Here is a 21,678-nt window from a genome sequence, read left to right on the forward strand (position 1 = left end):
GAAAAGAAAAAATTATATTTGAAAAGTTTAATTAGAATTTATAGTGAATGAACTAAAGGGAAAAAAAAAACTCTTAGTTTTTTTTTAATAAAAGGAAATTAGGGCTCTGTGAGTGGCCTGAGCTGAGAGGGGAAGTTGCGAAGGGAAGATGAGCAGCGACACGAAAACCAACGGCGGTGGCAACGGCGGAGGAGGATTCAGGTCGAAGGTGAATCACTATCTCCATAGCGGTGAGAAGAAGCATGTTTTCGTTGGTTTAACTCTCATCACCGCTGTTTTTACCATCCCATGGTTCCTTATGAACCGAGGTACACCCTTTTTTTTTTTATTCTAATTGGTTTCTTTTATAAATATTATCAGTTTCCCTTCAGTTTAAATTTGAGATCGCTGACAAAGTTTTGAACTTTCCCTTTACATTATCAATGGGTTGCTTCTGTAGCACTGTTATTTGTAAAGCTCTAATCTTAGTGTTATTGATTTTCTTAGGATTTGAACTTGTATGATATTTTAGCCTTCTAAGATAGCATTTCCAATGTACACAAAATTTCACCTTTTCCTTTGCAAGTGGTCGGGTTTGGAGGTTGTTGAATAAAGTTTCCAAGTCTAATTAGGGGTAAGCAAATCTTCAATTGATGGTTCAGAATTGAAAAGGAAAAGGAAAAAAATGTTTAGTTTAATTAAACTTGGTGGAGCTAGTGGCTTGCATTTGATCTTCTATGTTGATTGAAAGGTGTGGTACTCACATATTAGCTGGATATCTCAGATATTTTGCTTCACCAAAGTGGTTGTGTATGTTCTTATTGATGTTGTAATATTATATGTGCCCTTTTGCTGCTTAAATTGAATAATGTAAATTTATGTCAGAGGGATATTGCTAGCACCTTGTGTAGGATTCACGAACATAGAAAGTTCTGGCAATGGTGGTTTGGCATTTCGTACCAGCAAACTTTTACATGTAGGTTTTTAAACTGAGGTTTTGATTACATTTCTCAATCTTAGGAGTTCCTCAATCTTAGGAGTTCCGCAGTCAGTAGAATAAACTATTTGATATGATACTGTGATACTTAAGGTTTGAGACTCTCCTACCTAGTACACTAGTCTTTTGAGTTGGATTCTTCTCTAATGCTTAATTCCTAACAATTGATACTTCCATTGAGAATTGGGTTATAGAAGGACTGCTTATAAGCTATAGATGAAGGTGTCAACCGAATATTGATAGGTAAGTGAACCTGTCAGAAAAAAAGGCCACCTTCTTATCATCGGGTCAAGGTCAATATTGATGTCGATAGAGTGAAAGCCCCCATATGAACATCAATTCTCAAAGGAAGGTCTTGTAAGTCACTTTAAGTAAAACAAATAAATTTTTTGGTATGATACTTGAGCTTTGAGACCTGCGGTTGTATTCTTCTCGTGTACTTAAGTCTTAACTCTCAACGCCTCTTTCCCTCTTCCTCTGTATTCAAAAGAAAGTCTAAGACCTGCTCTGAGAAAAACAGTGTATGTAAAGTGGAGGAAGATGCATGAATGAAAAGATTGTTTTTCATGTAATTTGCTCCTCTATTTCTCCTTCATCCCCTTTTAGTTGCCAGTAATTGGTCTGTTGAACAAAAACTGGATGTGTAGTGGGATTGTTCAGATCCTAAGAAAGGCAATTGTTAAAAGGCTCCTCTAAAATTGCTCCATTGTCTGAGCTTCTGAGTGATTAGCGTCACATCAATGCATGCTAGGGATATCCTGGTCAAATACCAAAACAGTTTGGTAGATCTATTATGTTCATGTGCATGCTATGACATGGCATGACCATACAATTAAAACTATCCTGACATAAATGCATTTCACCCATGCTGTTATTTATTGCATCGTTTTATTGTTTAAAATCCAGAAACAAAGTTAGATTTCCTAAACAATTACTGTAGTACCTTCAATGATGTTTTTCTTTTTGATTCGTATCTCTAGATTGTCACACGCAGACAGTGTAAAAGTGTTTTAGATTTAGAATTTTCTTATATACCTCCATTTCATTGCGGCCGTTTAATTACTTAATCTTTTGAACTTCTTGTTTCCTTGCAGGGAGTAAACACCAGTCTCACCAAGATTACTTGGAAAAAGCTGATAAAGCAAGGAGCGAAAGGCTTTCATCCAGTTCTGCTTCTGCTAAATGATCTTCGTTAGCATTCTTTTCCAGGTACACTAAAGTGAAAAGGCATTACATATGTTTGTTGAATGCCCTTTTGTCTCTAGTTTTATTCTTTTGGGATGGAGATCCATTTTCATTTTGGCGTTGTCCTGTACTGATAAATCGGTCTTTTCATTTGGGAAAAAAAGAACTAATGATGTATAAGAAATTTTCCTTATATAATAAAATTTGTTAGGTATGATTTACCTGTTTGAAGCATAGTTAATGGATAGGGAAACTTCTCGTCAAGTGTGTGCACTCGCAGAATATGTGGCATTTGCATATAAGCATCGGCAATTCAGTGCAGTGTTTGTTGTAACATACTCTTATGTTGTTGTGTGGTTGATCAAAATCATTAGCGGATAAAAGAAGAATGTGACCAAATACCAATGCATGCCAAGCAGCAGTTTTGAAGTAATCCAAAGCAGAGCATTTCTTTCTCCACCTCCATGCATCTCTCCTACATCCTATGTATATGAAAATTTACTTTAGTCTTCTTGAATTGTGCAGTGTGAAAGTCAAAATGTCTCTTTTGGACTCTGCAATTCAGAAGTCATTTTTTTTGCTTTTGAATCACACAATTTAGTTTTTCTTAAAAAGAACCTTCTGCATTGTACAATCGGGATGATTTCCATAATTTTAGTTGTATTCAACAATACTTTGTCAAGAAGAAAATCGCCACAAGTTCCTCACCAACGACATTGTCATCTGTCCATGCCAGGTCTTCTCGTACTGTTTCGATTGCTCAATATGAACACACGTCCACATATTTAATTCAACTACTTTTTTTGTGAAAAACAGTACACGTTCTTGATTCCAAAAGAAAGAGGATTGAAGCAAATAAGAAACTACGGCAACCTTGCTATGTGAAAAATTCGCAGAGCTCAGTTTCTTGTTTTAAAAGTAGGTAAATGTTACTGAAACTATGGACAATTCTTAAAAACCAAACTTCAAACATATATCAACCTTACAAACTTCGACTTACTAATTCACATACAAAACAGAGAAGATTTAATCATCAGAAGATTTTATAAGAATTTCTTTTAGATAGAAGATATAGTCAAAATATCAATAAAATAGCTAGCTTATATTTTGATTACTTAAAATAAGATAATAACATTTGTGAGGTCGTTTGATATCTTTTAGGTATAAATAAGTTATTTTGATTCCTTGTGTTTCTGTCGTGCATCAGATTTAGACGGCCATGAATCCAAACATAAGTTTATTGTAATTTATATATCAAAATATCAATTTCATTTTGTTTGAATAACATAAAAACAAAGTATGGACAGATTGTGACGGGCAAACTACCCTACAAATGGGGCTCTTAAGGGCATTTGGGAGAAATAACAAGGTTAGGGTGTGACGTATCACTGGCAATGACCTGATATGATACCAAACAAAAACCTCTTTTCTGTGATAAATATGTGAAGATAGCACACTGCACATTGTGCACGCCTTCAACCACTTCTCTTTCGTTGTGGGAACCTTTTTTGAATACATACAAATATATGACCACAAAGTTGGCCCTCAAATTTTGAAAGACGTGTAGGGATAGAATAACAAGGAAAAGATGGCATGGAGTTATATGCAATACATTTGTATTTATTTTACTGCTTAAATAATGACCTTTTTTGTGATTAGTGAAGGTCATCATGGTATTAGTTTGTTTTCCTCAGCTCCAATGATACATAGAGGACTTTACATTGAGTTGAACTTGGACTATATACAGAGAGCACACTAACCACACCATTAGGTGGGGATCATATGCTTATTCAGAAGGCTTATAATTATGAACACAGTTCCTCAAAACATTCAGTTGTAAGGATTAATGAAAGAAGAGTAGTCACGGATTCCTGCTCCTTCCCACCCCATCCACTCCTCCCATAGGTCGCAATCTGGTTCGTTCATTTCTCCCACTGGCTCATCTGTGTCACCATCATAAATAGCCTCGTATGTTAGTGCCCCATTTAATTCTCCTCTCAAGCTCGCCATCACTGTCTGCAATCCAATAATCAACATCCATATCCCAATTAGCAACCTTCTCAAAAAACTTCAAAACTATGGTATGGCCCATATCATATTATTGCCCCACTTTCAGATGTATTATCAGACAAATTAAACTATTGCTTTTGGTGCAATTGTGGGTGTAATTTCAATTATTGCTCACACTTTTAACAGCTTTTATTATGAACTGTGTATATTACTTTTGTTGGGGAGGAAAAGATAGCAATGATTGAACAGCATAGAAAAACCAGCAAGTTCTGAGAGTCTAGAAAAACCAGTAGTTTTAATTTTAAACAAGTTTCCATTCTGTGTTAAAGGTAAACCATGCAATTGAAATCTAGAGAAGGGGAAAATAACTTACATCATAAGCCTGGTTGATTTCGTGAAATTGCACCGTGCAATTGTTCCCTCTGCACACATCTGGATGATACTGGAACAAACACAACACAATACAACATCAACTAATTAATACTGGTATAATTTTATAAAATAATAATAATTGCCCAAACACCACACAGTTTGTGAAAATCAAGATCAAAACAGCTAAACCAAACATGAATCCAATCCATGGGGATAAAACAAAAAAAAACATGGCAAAGACACGCAAAAGGGGAATTTAAGGTTGGGATTGAAACCTGCAGAGCAAGCTGTCGGAAAGCCTTCCTGACTTCAGATTCAGAAGCGCCCGTTTGCACTCTCAAGGTCTTGTAAGAATTGATGACAGAAGGGGAAGAATAAGAGCAAAAAACCCCAGATCTGTTCTTCTTGGTATGCTTCCTTTCCCTGCCTCTGAATTGCATCCAAGAAGCAGAAGAAGCATTACCCCCAACAACCCCAGCAGTCGCAGCAGCCATTTTCAAAAGGGGCTTAATCTCACAAAACGAAATATCTAAAATGAAAAAGTCAGAAGCACCCAGAAAGGATCTGGCGATAAATAATGAAGCTTTGATGATTTGATGAAGGGAGATGTTGTTTAGGATGGATGAATGTGCACGGCAAGTTGAAATGACGGGGAATCTGTGGGAAGCTAAAATATTGGGTTGATTTTGGTTAGTGAATTTGAATAATTGTAGAGCAGATTAAAGGATAGAAAATAAAGTGAATGAAAGAGATTTATATAGAAAAGAAATGAATGGTGAAATGGGAGAATCTGAGGTGGGAGCAATTCATTGTTCTTATCCATTGAGTCAAGGTGACGTGGATGTTCGGATTTAGAGGTAGAAGACAGAAAAGGAGAGTCTCAGAAAGACACATTGTTACGCTTATCTTAACGTTGTCTTTTTACATTTTTACTTGGTCCCAATTCATAACCCTTTCATTTCTTCCAATTTTAGCCTCAACACCTCTTTTTTTAAATACTTCCAATCACTGTTAGTTAATTCTTTTCAACTATTCCTTATTATTTTTAGCTTTTACTTGCTCTTATTTCATGACCCTTCTTTTAATTTCTTCCCAATTTAACCCACGGTTAATCTTAATTAACCAACGAGGTTCGAATATGTCTCTTAAATGGTGTATCTGTGTTTAAATGGTGTATCTGTATCAGACATCAATATTTGTATAATACTTATAGGACACGTATAATGAAGTACTATTAAAAAATATTAATTAGATTTATAATAATTCTAATACGATTTTAACATAATTTTAAAAAAATATATATATTATTTTTAAAAAAAATTAAATTTATTGTAGAAAATTTTATTATGATTATAAAAATAAGAAACAAATCATTTTGAACAGTCATGAGAAATATCTTTTCTGTTAATAAAATATCTTTTCTGTTAAAAAATATTTATGCACATAAATTTTTATTGTCAATTTATATAATTCATAATTATATGATATATATATTCGTGGTCATGTCCTATATTTTAAAAAATTATACATATTTTTATATTCGCACTCCGTATATATGCTAATTAGTCAACACCCCTTTTCATACAATGTAATTTTGTTATCAATATATAAATTACTTTTATTATCAAATTATGAGGGCAAGTTTTTTTTTAATTAAAATAAATACTAGTTGATGATAAAAATAAATGAGCTTATCTTGAAGGCATATGCGAGTGGATATCCTTTCACCTTTTGTAATGTGGTTCCTCAACCCTCCAACTTCACTTAATATTGAACCCATTTTTAGTTTTTCATGTTTTGTCTATTTTGATTATGTGACACGTCACTCTCCTTTTCACAACACAACGATGATGGTGTTTAAAAAAATATCTTTAAATAGATAAGGAGATGAAGATAAACAAATTTTCCTATCATACAAATAATAAAAAGACCAAAATATTCTTAGATTTTCATACACATATCAAATATGTTAGTTATAGATCAATAATTAATATATTAAATGTTTCCTTTAAAACAACCAATGTATTAAATCTATTTATGGGATTTAGCATTGCTTCCTTTGACTTTTTTATACATGTCACATCTCTTGTCACAGACAAAAGAAAATGTCAATTATATTTTTTGTTTATAGTTTCTAATTTGGATTAATTTAATTGATGTATCCAATAATAACTAGCAACGCAAGTTGTAATGATTTTCAATGGCAATTTCTAAGAAAAAACTATATGCTTCAAGTTGGGCCCAAGAGCCCTATCAATTTGAAAAATTATTGGGATGGAAGAACATACGATTTATTTGAAGTTAAAGAAATAGGTATATATATTTTAGACTAATTTTTTTTATATATATATTAAAGTGGCAATGGTTATTGGCTCATAAATAAATATGGATGGTTAAGGTAAATGTTGTGATAATAAAATTTAGAAAAATAAAATTAATGATGTGTAAAAATAAAGTATAAAGTTGAAAAAAAATATCTTCATTATCTAAGAATATTGAATACAACGAACATCAACCTTTTCACACAAACTCAGATGAAACTGCTCTTTCAAACGTCAGAAAATTATTTAAAAATGTAAAATTATGTTTTATGTAGAGTTATTTAAAAATATTAAAATTGATTTTTCATAATTAATATAAAGGTGCAAGGGAGACAAGATATAAAGATAGACAATATAAAGGGGGAGAATTTGACTATATTTTATATTCTTAATTTGAGATTAAAATGATAAGTTTTTTTAAATATTTTTAAACTCTATTATATAGATATAAAAATTTAAATTATCTATTAATTTGAAATTCTTTTAAATATATTTGAAATAATTATTATAAGAAAACCACCATAAATAACCATTTATAATTAAGATTCGTTTTTGAAGTTTTGTTCCGGAAGAAATATCATTTAATTTTTGAATTTTTTTTCTTAAAAACCGAAAAGCCTGATAAATAATATGTAGATAAGAACATTGGGTGTCTGTAAAGTGGATAGCAAGTCCTAGTCAGCATACACGTGGCGCACATGTAGCCATCATATTGATAGCATCAAAACCGTACAAATAAGTGTATTTATGTGATAATATCAATAGCGGATTAATTTTATGTATTAAAGTAATTTATGTAAGGATATGTGTTTTATGTGCTAAAATAAGTGTATTAATTAATTCAGAAATGATAATTAAATTTAATATATGATTAATTTTTAATATAATTAATTGTGTTTAAGATATGTATGAGTTTTTTTGTGGATTAGTTTTTAGTTTTATGAAAGGATGGTGGTTATCTTAAAAAGGAGGTGTGAGCATAGTATGCCGAGGGGTGTAAAAAATATAAATAGTTTAGTTTATAGTCATTTTTGGGCTTACGGTTGGACTAAATCAAATTCTCATATTTGAAAACATAAACAGGAGACAATAAGTGCTGATAGAAATTATTGGGTGCAACAAGCAAAAGTTGTGTCTATGCAGTTGAAATTGGGCTTCACAAAAGTAAGCTCAGAACAAAACTATGACATCGATATAGTACACTTTAATTTTTAATTATGCTTTTTTTTTTATCTTTTCGATTACATTCGATTGAGACTTTATATTCAAAAATTAATATTTTTTTTATATTTTAAGGGTAAATAAAAAATTATTTCATGTCTAGTAAGTTTAATATTAAAATAAATAAAAAATTACGTTTTAAAGATAATTTTAGTCTACTAATTTGAACATAATATCATAATCACACCATTAACTTACTAAATTGTTTTAGCAAAAAATATTTTTAAAAACCATCATTTAATTTAAATACACACGGAGTAAAATGTTAAAAGATATATGACATTTTATAAAGTATTGTGCCCAATTTAATAATTTTTTTAACCAACCCAAAAAGCTTAAGTTGGGTTCATGGATCATGAGTTGAAAGATTGAATTAAAATAGTTACGTAACAGTTTTTATACAAAAATAGTTATTATAAAATGTTCTAAAAATAAGAATAAAATTATAAAATATGTATACGAAAAATCAGTGTTTGATCGCACATTGATTTAAATACAGAATAGTATATAATCTTATAATAGGCACAATCTTGCATTTAATGGAATCTACGGCTTACAATGATTCAGATTTATGGTATTCCCATATAGAATAATCATAATGGTAAATAAAATGTACTTGGTAAGATTCTGATCAACTTTTTTGTTTGTAATATATAAAGACTTTGAACATAAGTCCTCACATTCTAGAAAGCTTACTCTATCCTTTTCCAAGAACCATTCAAAGGTAAGAGTTTCTGCTTTACCCAACATATAAAAGGGGTTAGAAAATTAGTATGAGTATTTTGTAATGTTACTTTCTAAAGAAGTATTATAGAAAGACAAATGGGTAGGTACAATTTATAAGTAAATTTGACTTACAATAATCACATTACATTAATTAATTTGACTCTAAGTAAGGGAGTTCAAGTATCTTCTAAGACTTATATATTTATAGAAATTTGATTTGAGAATTGATTATATACAAGTTCAAAATAAATTAAATAGTTTAGATAAGATCCTAACCTATCTCAAATATCGAGCTAAATGGAAATCATTTCAAAATCTGAGTTACTATTAGCCGTCACTCTCTGACCTTGGTCCAAAAAAGCATTTCGTCGATTAATACTTCATATTTATCATTACTTATCCTAAAAATAATCAAAGTGAATTCTCAATGAGGATGTCATCTTCTAAAATAACCATGCTCCACTGCCCTTTAAGTTGGTTGTTCTATATGCTACCAAAATTCATATTGAACCCTCTTGTTTGGTCGCAACAGAAGGTCCCAGGAGTACCGCTTCCACCTTGAGTTGGTCAACCCTCCTCCAACGAATCCTCCTAATGTTGTGTTGAAATATCCCAAAATAAACATCTCGTGTTTAGTGATATAGCTTGGGGATTGATACTTTCGATGGGATCAAACAATCAGAATGACTCTCAATAGTATCGTAGATGACCTTCCTTTACTAGTTTGGCGAGTTAGGTCATTAAGGCGAAACATATATTTGTATCATAACCATAGGCATGCTGGAATTTGCACCAAGCATCCCGAATATGACCAAGAAGATGCTTGGTCTTTCAAGGGAACCGTAATCTTTTTGGATATATCATCATCCGTGAGGATTTGTTTTCAAGAAACTTTGTGTCTTTCTTTCTCTTCTCGTGGCTTTTAAGCCACGTAAGGTACATATCATCGATCAAGGTCATTCTTCTTTTTTCAGTCTCCATTCCAGGTCATTCTCCTTGTACTTTGATAGTTGTTGTCATTTTTCTTCTGCCTCGATATGAGGATCTACTTTGGATTTCAACCATAGATTCAACCTTATTATGAAGGGTTGGCTTGTAGCTCCTTTACAAAGACATCAACAAACATCTCCTAATTTGGTTGATAAATTCGTTCTAAGATATCATAAAGTACCGGAGATAGTTCTTCAACGTCACTTTCTCTTGTTGTTTTATGTCAAAAAGGTCTACAATCCTAGAAGACTTTACTTTTTTGGCCGTAAACTCCTCCATGAACATTTTGGAAAAAAAATTGGAAAGATGTAATTGCCTAATCAAGAATCATGCTAAACCACTACAAGGTGGTTTCCATAAAAATACCCACAAACATGTTACATAGGACAACGTCTGATTCACCCTAGATCAACATCTAAACTCGAAAAACTTTGAGGTAGTTCTGAGTATGATTTTCGATACCATATATTGTGGTGGTTCTAACCTCCATGATTTCTCATGAAGTTGTTGTGTATTTTATGAAGTCTTGAAATATTTTTCCATATACTCTCTTTTTATCTAATCCCACAATTTGTTAAGGTTCAACTTTAAGCAAGTAAATTCAAGTCCCCTACTCCCTACCACGTACCATATCTATAGAGATTTTTTCTCCTAATAACCTTCACAGCATCAATTTAAGTTTAGAAAACTAATTGGAGAAATAAAATAAACACTATACAAAAAAAAATAGAGTTTTGAAATCCAAAAACATGGTTACTTTAAGTTCCAAAAAAATTCAATAAAAAAAAGGTTATTCTCACCAATCTGGCCACCCTATACATCGTCTAAGGGGTAACTTACATAACTAACAAACAAATGACCCAAAAGACAACCTCATAATACCTGGTTTGAAGACATTTCGAATGGTTTGTTTTGTTATTCCTGAATTTGAGGATGCTGTGTTATGCATGAAAGATGTGAGAATGAAGAGTGGAGTTGCGTGAGGGGTGGCGAGTCGATGACGTGAGCAGTCAGAACAGAGAACCGGACCCACCCAACCCAACTCTCTCTTTCTAGATAGGAGTTGGTGACTCACTCCATACCCCAACCTCAATCATTCATCACACCATCGTATCAATCTTTTTTTCTTTCTTTTTTTTTTTTTTTTTTTTTTTATATAACAAAAAACGTGATAAAGGAATTTATGGGAACACAGAAAATGGAAAAAAAGGAAGGTCTCATTCTCACCAACTTCTGATGCCAAACCATGGTGGTGCGGTTGATGAGGTGGCGTCTCTCCATTGGTGGACCCAGTGGGCGTGGTTGGTGAATCACTCAACCCTTCTCTCTTTCCTTAAAATCCACGACTCCTTCTTCACTTCCCACCCACTCTCATCATCGCAATTACACCATCTTTTCATTCATTACAGAGATGATCATCACCGTCAAGGAATCGACCATGGTGCGCCCGGCGGAAGAGCTCCACCGCCGTCTGCTGTGGAACTCCAACGTCGACCTGGTGGTGCCGAATTTCCACACGCCCAGCGTCTACTTCTACAGACCCAACGGCGCGTCTAACTTCTTCGACGGGAACATTCTCAAGGAGGCCCTCAGCAGGGTGCTGGTGCCCTTCTACCCAATGGCCGGGAGGCTCCGCCGGGACGAAGACGGTCGCGTGGAGATTGACTGCGACGGTCAAGGCGTTCTCTTCGTGGAGGCCGACACCGGTGCCGTCGTCGACGACTTCGGAGACTTTGCACCCACGCTTGAGCTCCGGCAGCTCATCCCCGCCGTGGATTATTCGCAGGGGATCGAAACCTATCCGCTCTTGGTGTTACAGGTGCGTTTTTCTTCTCTTGCTGAACTTTTTTTTGTTGAACTATTCGGAAAATAAGTCAAAGATTAACTTACCAAACGAGACGACGTATATTGACCTTAATGTCATCGGAAGTCATGGAATTTGGAAGAGATAATAAGAATAGTATCTGAGTTATGTATGAGTCAACACGACCCATGCTTACTCTGTTTTCCTTTTGCAGGGACGATGATGCTCCTTTCGCATCATCAATTTTATCTTATATTTCAATTATTATTTTAATATAAAAAAATAGTTGTCACATGAATTCAAAATTATATTTCATAATAAAATATTATATTAAAATAATAATTTATGGAATTGTAAATTTAAACGTAACTGAAAGGTGAAACATAATTTAGAAGAATAATTTTGATTGAAATACAACTAAAAAAGGCTTTATGTTACGCAATAACCATAAACTAAGAAATTTCAGAAAAAAAAACTCTTTTGAAGTAAAAATATTATGTGCTGTAATAATAACTCTTGATCTAGGTTTTATTATATCGAAAAAAATTATGTAATTTTTTTTTTACTTTTGTGAGATTTTATAAAATTAGGTGAATTTTGATAAAAGTTTTTTACTCTCAACACTCCTCTTAAATGGCGTGTCGGTGTTCGATACTCGTGTCGGACACCGATACTGACACCTGTAGGACACGTATAAAGTATCCAATTCAAAAAGTATTTGTTAGATTTCTGACAATTCTAGTATGATCTTAACACAATTTTAAAAAGAAAAAATACATTAATTTTCTCAAAATTCAAACTTTATTGTATAAATTTTTATTATGATTATAAAACTAAGAAACAAATCATTGTGAAACCAGTCATAAAAAAACATATTTCCGCTCCAAAACATAATCTGGAACATAATTGTACACATAAATTTTTATTGTCAATTTATATAATTCATAATTATATAATATATAGATCTGTGTCCTTGTATCCTACATTTTAAAGATTTTACGTATCTCCCGTAGCTTTTTCACCCTTCATCATGATTTTTATTATTTTTTATTTATCTTACAAATTGTATATAAAATAAGAGTGCTACGGTCCCAAATTACTGGTTAATGAATGCGGTTGGTGAATTAGACATTTGAGGCATGGTCCGAGGATAGAAATATCTTTCCTTTTAAAGTTTTAATTATAAATTATATAAATTAATAATAAAAAAATTATATACATTTATTTAAGTAAAAAGGTATTTCTAAATGATAAATTAAAAAAAAATGTTTCTTTATTTCTTATTATTAGCTTAATTATTTATGTTCAAAATTTGATTTTAAGAAATTTTAGGTGACGCACTTCAAATGTGGAGGAGCATCACTGGGAGTTGGTATGCAACATCACGTAGCAGACGGTGCCTCTGGTCTTCACTTCATCAACACATGGTCCGATGTGGCTCGTGGCTTGGATGTTTCAATTCCACCATTCATTGACAGAACAATACTCCGTGCCAGAGACCCACCACGACCACTCTTTGACCACATTGAATACAAGCCACCACCACCCATGAACACCCAACAACACCCCACAAACTCTCACACTGTACCTGCAGATGTCTCCATTTTCAAACTCACACGTGACCAGCTCTGCACCCTCAAAGCCAAGTCCAAAGAAGATGGCAACACCATCAGCTACAGCTCTTACGAGATGCTGGCAGGTCATGTGTGGAGAAGTGTGTGCAAAGCCAGAGCACTTCCTCACGATCAAGAGACCAAGTTGTACATTGCAACAGACGGAAGGTCAAGGCTGCAACCTTCTCCACCACCAGGTTACTTTGGCAATGTGATCTTCACAACCACTCCTATAGCTGTGGCTGGTGATCTCATGTCAAAACCAACATGGTATGCTGCAAGCCGAATCCACAATGCTTTGCTGCGAATGGACAACGAGTATTTGAGATCCGCTCTTGACTATCTAGAGCTCCAACCTGATCTCAAAGCTCTTGTTCGTGGTGCACACACTTTCAAATGTCCAAATCTTGGCATCACTAGCTGGACCAGGCTTCCGATCCATGATGCTGACTTTGGTTGGGGAAGGCCCGTGTTCATGGGACCTGGTGGAATTGCTTACGAGGGGCTATCTTTCATAATCCCAAACTCCACCAATGATGGCAGCGTGTCTGTGGCAATAGCTCTTCAGCCAGACCATATGAAGGTGTTTAAGGATTACTTGTATGACATTTGAGGAATCATGGTACCTTTTGTTGTCTCTAGACGGTATGCAACTGTTCATGCCAACCATTTCAGTTATCAATAGACTACATTTTTCTTACAAGTGTTATACTCTGTAACCATTTATGAACTTCACCAACAATTAAGACTTGTTTCAGAATTGTCTGCACACGTCTCTGTCAGGTGCATTTTATAGAGTAATGTAAACTGAAAAGAACTACATTACACTTGATAGAAAAGCAAATCAGATAAATTTACAATTGGGAAAGTTATAAGAACTTCAAAAACAAGTCTTAAGCAATGATCTTGAAAATAACATTGTAGAGAACGGATATTTAACATAATTGAATTCAGAGCAATGTAAAATTGGTTCCTTTTCTGCTTCTATACCATCACTTATCAGTACTAACCAAAGCCAACACAAGTTAAATCTTTCCATTTTTGCATCGACATATACCCTTGAATGTTTTGCAAATTGCATCACCCCCTCTAAAATTTCCGGCAAAGGTTCAAATATTCATTCATTCATATCATTCATATTACATTGTTATTCATTGATATGATGGATGAGAAGCTACGAATATTGAAAGGGAGGACACAAACTGATCTGCAAGCGAAGACCAAAGTATGTATTGAAAAAGGAAGTAGGCATCATATAGCAGCAATGAAAAAGAGCAACGTGTGGTAACCATTGTTTTCTGCGTGAATTAGTTCATCAGATCCAGTGGAAAGGAAATAATGTGACTGATATAGCCATGCTTACGCATAGATTAAATGTTGAGACCCAAAAGTGAGGCTTTGAGGGTGCTGAACTCTGGCGTGGCCGGCGAGTAACATCTGCACTGCCCCCAGTTCCTGTCTTTCCTTTCTTTCCTCCACCGCCTGAACTTCCACCTTGTGCTATTCTTGTAGTACTAACTACTTCGTCTTTGCACCCATTTTCAGTTTCATCAACTTTTTCTTTCAAAATTCTTGCCTCTTCCATGCTTATTCCATATAATTTCCCTACACCGAATACCATTAGTTTAAAGTGAAAGAAAAAACAATTACTTTGAAAGGCTGAAGAAGTGGGGGTACCAAGAAGTTGTTGTGCTTCTCCATTGCTCTGGATCAGGCCTTTACCTTCTGAAATTGATATGGCATGAATGCCTGAGATGAGTAGGGAAAGAACAAGGAATCTCACCACCATGGTAGGGAAAGGCAAGGGTGATTCTTTGTAAACCAGTTGGGTGCCAAAGGCTAGGACAAGTGAGGGTGACAGATTTTGAATCATGTGGTGTTGGGGAGGGTTATGGTATTTATAGGTTTTATTAATTTATTCCACCAAGTAAAGGTGAGAATTCACATTTGAGATCATACTTAGTAGGAATGGTGATGCAGGGTATTAGGAGGAGAAGTATTTGGTGGAGACAGAATAAGAAAAAGTGATGCCATTTCAGAGACGGTGGAAAAGTCTGAAGCTGTGAGGCATGGCTTGAAGTGTAATCATGGAACAGAAGAGGCATATTAGACACATTACTATACCTTTAGCACCACTATGTTCCTTTTATTTGCAGGGTAGGGACGATATATTCTACATAGATTGATTTCTGAAGTTCATGTTTAAGGCAAAATGCTTCGCAGACAAGAGAATAGGAATAATAAGTAAGGTATGCTTACCTAAAAAGCAATCTGTAAATATATTAAGACTACATTCTTTATTTTTATTAATATTCTTATTTATACAAAACATTGTAGATTAAAGTTATTTAAATATATTCTTAATCTTTTAAATTTTAATTTTTTTATGTTGGTTTTTCAGTTAAAGGGTTTCACTTTATAGGTGTTTTCGAAGAGGATTGAAACAAGAAAATTATTATTCCGGTCTACCTCTTTCATCTAAAAATGGTCTTAGTACTCTTCTTTTACCTTATTACTCTTTGTTCCCGTGAATTCTAAGCTCGAATGGTACCTGTAAAACGACGTTATAGTAAGATTTTGGTACTCGATGTTATCAGTACTGGATTATGACATATCCGATTATTTTGAATTTGTGCCTATTAATATGATTATTATGGGTCATTTACTATTGGGTCAGATTAGAAATTTGGATCTTAATTAGGAGTGTGTTACCTAATGTCTGACCACTGATTAGTCTTGTTAATCTTTTGTTTGGACATAATGGTTTTAGTAATATGGATCGGCTTTGATTGGATGTTGAACCTCCATGTATCCTACTGACCCAATCTGTACACTTGTCCCAGACTTGAGGAGCTTGAATTCAAAGAATCTTTGTGAGAGTTACACTTTTCAAGATGAAATGTGACGTTGAATTAAAAATAACATTTGTGATGATTAAAGGAATAATAAGATTAACAAATTAATGGGAAAATCAAAAGAAAAACTGTCCAATTTAAAGTAATAAAAAATATATTTAAATAAATTAAAATAAAAACATTTCGTGGTGTCTATTATTTGTTTTTTAAGAATAGATAAGATGAATTTGTTCAATTGAATCTCCTCAAATTAGTAGACCATTGGATAGGCTTGCTTGCTTCCATGCTAAAGTCCTTTTGTCTAAGCTTATTATACAATATTTTTTAATATATGCATTATATTTCATGTCATTTAGCCTAGATTAACTATATTATTAAACAAAAAGTATTTATTATAAACTAAATTGTATGCATATAAATTGGAGTGCTTATTACAAATATATAAAAACACTTTAATTAAATTAAATATCATACTTAACTTATAATAATTGATTCTAATATAACTATTTATAGCAACGGATTTCACAACAGTTTTAAGACAGTTTTCCAAATTATGTTTTGCACAATTTTTAGATTGGTCAATTTAGAAATTTTCACATCTCTAGTTTAATCTTATTTCTCACATGTATGGTAGTATTTTAGTCGTATAAATAAATTACAGTAACTTTCTCACTAAAGTATTAATAATTTCTCGCCAATTCTTTCTCAAATTAATTACAACCATACTTGAAACCAAGATAACAACTATATTTTGACATCATAATACATGGATATATACGTGAATGGATTAAAAAATAGATAGAGAATAAGAAAAGGAGTAATGTGAATGAACATAATTGTTAGTTTTATATTCTGGTAGTTTGAACATGGGACGTGAAAGAAGTGAGTTGGCGAATGAAAAAAACTATAAAATCCAAAATGTTGGTCTAAAGATGGAGAAGAAGGTGAATGGGTGCATGCAAGCATCATTTGTAATCGTTCCTTTCTGTGATCATCTTCAACCCAAAATACCGTCCGAGCATCATCAGGGTGGCCTGAGGATTGGTTCCCGGCGACACGCTGAAGACGGATCCGTCAACAATGCGAAGAGAATCCACTCCGATGACCTTCAGATGGGGATCAACCACCCTGCCAACCACGCAGCCGCCGTGGTAGTGCCAGATGGTGCTCACAGTCCGCCGGCAGAAATCCGCCATGCGAGGAAACTCCGTTTGGTGAAGCGGCAGGGCGGGGCCTATGAACCGGAAGTCTGCTTCCCCGAACCAGTTCGAGAATTTAAAGTCCTTCAAAGCCCTGCTCCTGAGGATTTCTGCTATCTTCCTGCTCCCGTTCACGCAGCGCTCAAGGTCCACGAGGTTGTCGAAGTAGTTGAACCTCACGCGGGGATTCGCGTCGACGTCGGTGGAGGCGAGTCGCAGAAAGCCGGCGGAGAGAGGGCCGGAAATCTTGGAAATGAGCGTGGCCACGGTGAGGTAGAGCGGGGAGCGGACGAAGGCGTTGTGGCGGGGGGAGATGAAAGGGACGACGTTGGATGCAGCCTCGATGTAAGCGCCGGAATCGGTAATCCCCACGACTTGGATGAGAGAATGGTCGAGTGGAAGCGAGGGGAGAATGGTGATTCCGTTTCTGGGATTATCGTAGAGGAAGTGCCCCACGTAGGGGAGGTGGTGAGCCACGGGGATCCCCCATGATGAGAGATAAGGCCTTGAACCGATCCCGCTCAGAAGAAGTAGCTGAGGGCTTCCAATGGCACCGGCGGAGAGGATCACCTCTCCGTGTTCCTGCAAAAATGCGCGGTGGTGCCTCCCTCTCTGGTCGCGGAACAGAGCTCCAATGGCGGTGGAGCCCGCCAGAAGCAGCCTCTCCACGGTGGCGTGAACAGCGACCTTGATGTTGGATGGGCGAGCGTGTCTGAGAAGATCCGCAGAGGTGTGTCTTCTGCCGGAGCTGTCGAACGTGGAGCCGCCAATCTTGGTCCCCTTGGCGTGGTCCAGAGTGAAACCGTTGTAGGGAGTGACCCCTGTTTCCAGCAAGGCGTCGCGAACAGAGGATTGCCACGTCTTGAGTTTGGGTCTGAACACGATTTCCTTCTCCACCCACTGGTACGACTGGTTCACCAGCGCCAGGTCCCACGGCAAGCCCGACCTCTCGAAGAAATCCCGGTGGGCTCGGCTGTAGAAGCCCGCGTTGATGGCGCTGCTGCCGCCAAGAACCCGCCCACGCGCGTTGGGCACTCCCTCCTCCGAAATGAAAGCCTGCGCGGGCGAGTCCTCTGTCTCAACGTTCAAGAGATTGTTCAAGAACCCTTCTTGGTTCATCAGGTTGGGGTTCCCGCTCCCAACGCCGCCTCTTTCAAGCACAAGCACTTTAAACGAGTGCGAGAGCGTCGCCGCCAGCGGGCACCCCGCAGTGCCGCCACCCACGATGATGTAGTCGTAGTATTCTTCAACGGGCAACTCGGTGGCGTTGACCACCATCTTCAGGTAACTGGGCTCTGATCACATGACATGACACAGTATGAAAGCATGGCAAAGCAAAGCAAAGCAATGCAGTTTTAAGATAGGAACAGTGATTCACCTTTATGTTGTCGAGTTTGTGATTCTTGGTGTTGAGAAGTGGTGGCGGAAGCAAACAGTGTGGTGCACAATATGAACAGGGCCACGTACTCTAAATGTACAGAGCTTATGGGTCGCTCCATGTTTCTTCTTCTTGCTTCTTGTTGAGAAGAGAAAGAGTGAGTGAGAGTAGCAGAGAACCAATTTAGAACCTTCTTTTGTAAGCTTCACAAGTTTTTATCACGGCTAATTAGCCAAACAAATACACATCCATAACCATATTACTTCTTTTAAGTTAATATAAATGGATTTATATCAAATTTAAAGAATCTATTTAACTAGATTTAAATTAGATATAGATTAAATAACTTTTTAGATTTTAAAAAATTAAAATGAATTTTTTTTCAACTCACTCCATTTTGTTTTCTTGTTTGTACATGGGAGTGTGACACTGATGGACCCAAATAGGACTAATCTTACCTAGCAGAAACACTGACAAACACCGCAATACGGATATACGAAAACATTTATGTATACAAGTATGTTCTAGATTATTTTTTGAGTAAAAATATATTTTTCATAACTGATTCACAATGATTTGTTTCTTATTTTTATAATTATAATAACAATTTATACAATAAAGTAAAGTTTGAATTTTTAAGAAATTAATGTATTTTTCCTTTTTAGAATTGTGTTAAAACCGTACTAGATTGTTAGAAATTTAACAAATACTTGTTAAATTGGACACTTTACGGATATATGTCCTACAAGTGTCATACGAATGTCGGTGTCCGATATGAGTATCGAACACCGACACGTCATTTAAAAGGAGTGTCCGACCTTTATAGATCCACCCCTTAATTGATTGGGTTGGATGATTAGGTTAATTAAAAAGATTTGACTTATTTAATTTTAGTTGGATTGGAACTAGTCAAAGAGTTGGAAGTTGAATTAACCCTATTAAAGTCTTACGTGCTCACTAATAAATAATACATGAACACTTATTCTAGAAATGAAACATTGAATAAAAAAATGATGAAGATTAAAATGATTTGATTTGAAATAATAAAGACATAATTAATTTTTCAATGCATATTTCTATTTGTAAAACTGAGTTCATCTCATTATCACTATCACAACTAAGAGATGAAAGCATTCTTTTGGTTAAGGACAAAAACATAAGATTATTCAAACCCATTGCTCGCTTCACATTTGAACAACAATACCAAAATAATTTCTTTATTTTTCATATCCTTTTCTACAAACCACCAAAACACAAGGAAAATTTATGGAAAATTCAGCTTTACTAAAGAAAATTCCCAAAATAATTTTCCTAGAAATTGACACTTTTCTTAAAAATGTGATTGAGAGAAATTTACAATCCTATTAAGATGGTATCATTGGAATTATTACACAAAGTCTCTTTTAAGTTATTTGTGTTAATTCCTTTTGAAGAAACTTTTTCCTCTTTTAAGTTCTCAAAGTCTCTTTCATCAAAATATACAATAAACTTTCATGGATATTACAAATAAACATTTTTACTTCTAAAACTTTAACTTCACTTAATAAAAAAAAATCAAATATGAGCACACACTAATTATTCTATTAGACCCACTATATAATTATTTAATATTTTGATAATGATAAGTTGACACCAATTTGATTTACTTTACATTCTTTTTATAAACATCATATAAAAAAAACTTAAAAACTTATGATTTTTTTTGAACTTGTAGTTGTTTTTTTTAATATATTTGTATTAATATTAAATAAAAACTAATTTTATAGAAAAAAAATAATTAGTTGTTATATTAATAAAATTAGATACTATTTTAGTGACTACAAAAATTATTAATATATAAATTAGTTTTTATTATTAATAAATATTTTCTAAATCGTATTTAATTAAATATCAACTTTAGATAGTTAGTAGATAAAACCTAGTACTAATTAGATACTAATTTAAAAATTATTTATTAATAATAAAAATTAATTTTGATACTAATATTTTTTTAAACTCTAAAATAGTATATAATTTTATTAATATAATAATTAATTATCTTTTGTCTCTAATTTTTTTTATTTAATAATTTTTTTTAATCTCCTACGAAATACTATATTTTCTTATGTTGAGCTTATAACCACATATGGTAAGTGGATTGTGTCCAATTAAAATTCAAAGCATTACATGATAAATAGTATTTTTTGTAACTTTTAAAAGTCTCACATTTTGTAATTAACTTATATTTATTTATTATTTTCAATTAAAAGATTTTGTTAAAAAATAATAAACGTTTTCAGAACTTAAAAACCCACTTAATTGAATGATACTAGGTGCATTTTTTGTCATTTAGTTAGTATTTGGATTGCAACTCCACATATCATGAGTGTTCAAGATATATGTGTATCTTCCTAAATCTTCCATGGAATTTAAAATTTTCCTCATAATACAAAAATGAAAATAATGTGAATACAATTTATATTTTATGTTAAAAATATATATAAATAATTATACAAATAAAAAAAAAATTAGTGGAGCACATATTCAGTGTTAAATATTACTTAAATGAAAACATCAACACTATATAATGTATTAAATACATATGGTGCATTATTAATTATTATACAATATATTTAATAAATACAAAAATAAGTATTATTTAATATTTATATAAATGCTATAGTAATAATGTGTGAAATATTAATTATATAGTATATTTAATAAATACAATAAGTAGTAATATTTAATGATTAATAATTAAACTTGATATAATAATATATTTTAAATACAAGTTTATATGAAATTCATACATTTACAAAATTGTTCTATAAAAAATATTAAAAAAAACTTTAAATTGAGTAATGGAATTATACACATTGAAACTTATTTTTCATACATCAGATTAAACACAAATTATAAAAAAAAAATATAAGAAACTTAATTTTTTATAAATAATATCTGTAGAGAAATTTATGTATTAAACTATACATTTTCTTAAAATCTGTTTTTTTTTTTCACGCTTCATTATTATTGTCTTGAAAAGTCCACG

General features: G+C 33.7%; 5 protein-coding genes across 6 annotated transcripts; 2 read left to right on the top strand and 3 right to left on the bottom strand.

The window, feature by feature from the left end:
• The first annotated feature begins 77 nt into the window (after positions 1–77).
• On the top strand, positions 78–2,872 carry LOC137818307 (uncharacterized). Of its 2 annotated transcripts, none has more exons than XM_068621642.2 (3): positions 78–308; positions 2,071–2,185; positions 2,373–2,872. In XM_068621642.2, exons 1-2 carry the CDS (start codon positions 149–151, stop codon positions 2,160–2,162), a joined length of 252 nt encoding a protein of 83 aa, XP_068477743.1. In that variant the 5' UTR covers positions 78–148; the 3' UTR covers positions 2,163–2,185; positions 2,373–2,872. The 2 variants fall into 2 exon arrangements, with proteins under 2 accessions (XP_068477743.1, XP_068477742.1); XM_068621641.2 differs by having other exon boundaries at positions 2,536–2,872.
• An 888-nt stretch (positions 2,873–3,760) lies between these two features.
• J8 (Chaperone DnaJ-domain superfamily protein) lies at positions 3,761–5,460 on the bottom strand. Its single transcript, XM_068621639.1, has 3 exons — positions 4,819–5,460; positions 4,545–4,613; positions 3,761–4,177 (listed from the first exon to the last, which is right to left on the bottom strand). The coding sequence occupies exons 1-3, from the start codon at positions 5,035–5,037 to the stop codon at positions 3,992–3,994; spliced, it is 474 nt and encodes a 157-aa protein (XP_068477740.1). The 5' UTR covers positions 5,038–5,460; the 3' UTR covers positions 3,761–3,991.
• Positions 5,461–10,929: 5,469 nt separating this feature from the next.
• On the top strand, positions 10,930–13,987 carry LOC137818308 (shikimate O-hydroxycinnamoyltransferase). Its single transcript, XM_068621643.2, has 2 exons — positions 10,930–11,620; positions 12,938–13,987. Exons 1-2 carry the CDS (start codon positions 11,213–11,215, stop codon positions 13,829–13,831), a joined length of 1,302 nt encoding a protein of 433 aa, XP_068477744.1. The 5' UTR covers positions 10,930–11,212; the 3' UTR covers positions 13,832–13,987.
• Positions 13,988–14,314: 327 nt separating this feature from the next.
• LOC137818309 (uncharacterized) lies at positions 14,315–15,217 on the bottom strand. Its single transcript, XM_068621644.2, has 2 exons — positions 14,896–15,217; positions 14,315–14,823 (listed from the first exon to the last, which is right to left on the bottom strand). The coding sequence occupies exons 1-2, from the start codon at positions 15,089–15,091 to the stop codon at positions 14,534–14,536; spliced, it is 486 nt and encodes a 161-aa protein (XP_068477745.1). The 5' UTR covers positions 15,092–15,217; the 3' UTR covers positions 14,315–14,533.
• Positions 15,218–16,887: 1,670 nt separating this feature from the next.
• On the bottom strand, positions 16,888–18,911 carry LOC137819648 (Glucose-methanol-choline (GMC) oxidoreductase family protein). Its single transcript, XM_068623552.2, has 2 exons — positions 18,651–18,911; positions 16,888–18,567 (listed from the first exon to the last, which is right to left on the bottom strand). The coding sequence occupies exons 1-2, from the start codon at positions 18,769–18,771 to the stop codon at positions 17,039–17,041; spliced, it is 1,650 nt and encodes a 549-aa protein (XP_068479653.1). The 5' UTR covers positions 18,772–18,911; the 3' UTR covers positions 16,888–17,038.
• Positions 18,912–21,678: the final 2,767 nt, after the last annotated feature.

This window comes from Phaseolus vulgaris, chromosome 10, assembly GCF_051622355.1.
Source record: "Phaseolus vulgaris cultivar YP4 chromosome 10, ASM5162235v1, whole genome shotgun sequence".
NCBI classification, from domain to species: domain Eukaryota; kingdom Viridiplantae; phylum Streptophyta; class Magnoliopsida; order Fabales; family Fabaceae; genus Phaseolus; species Phaseolus vulgaris.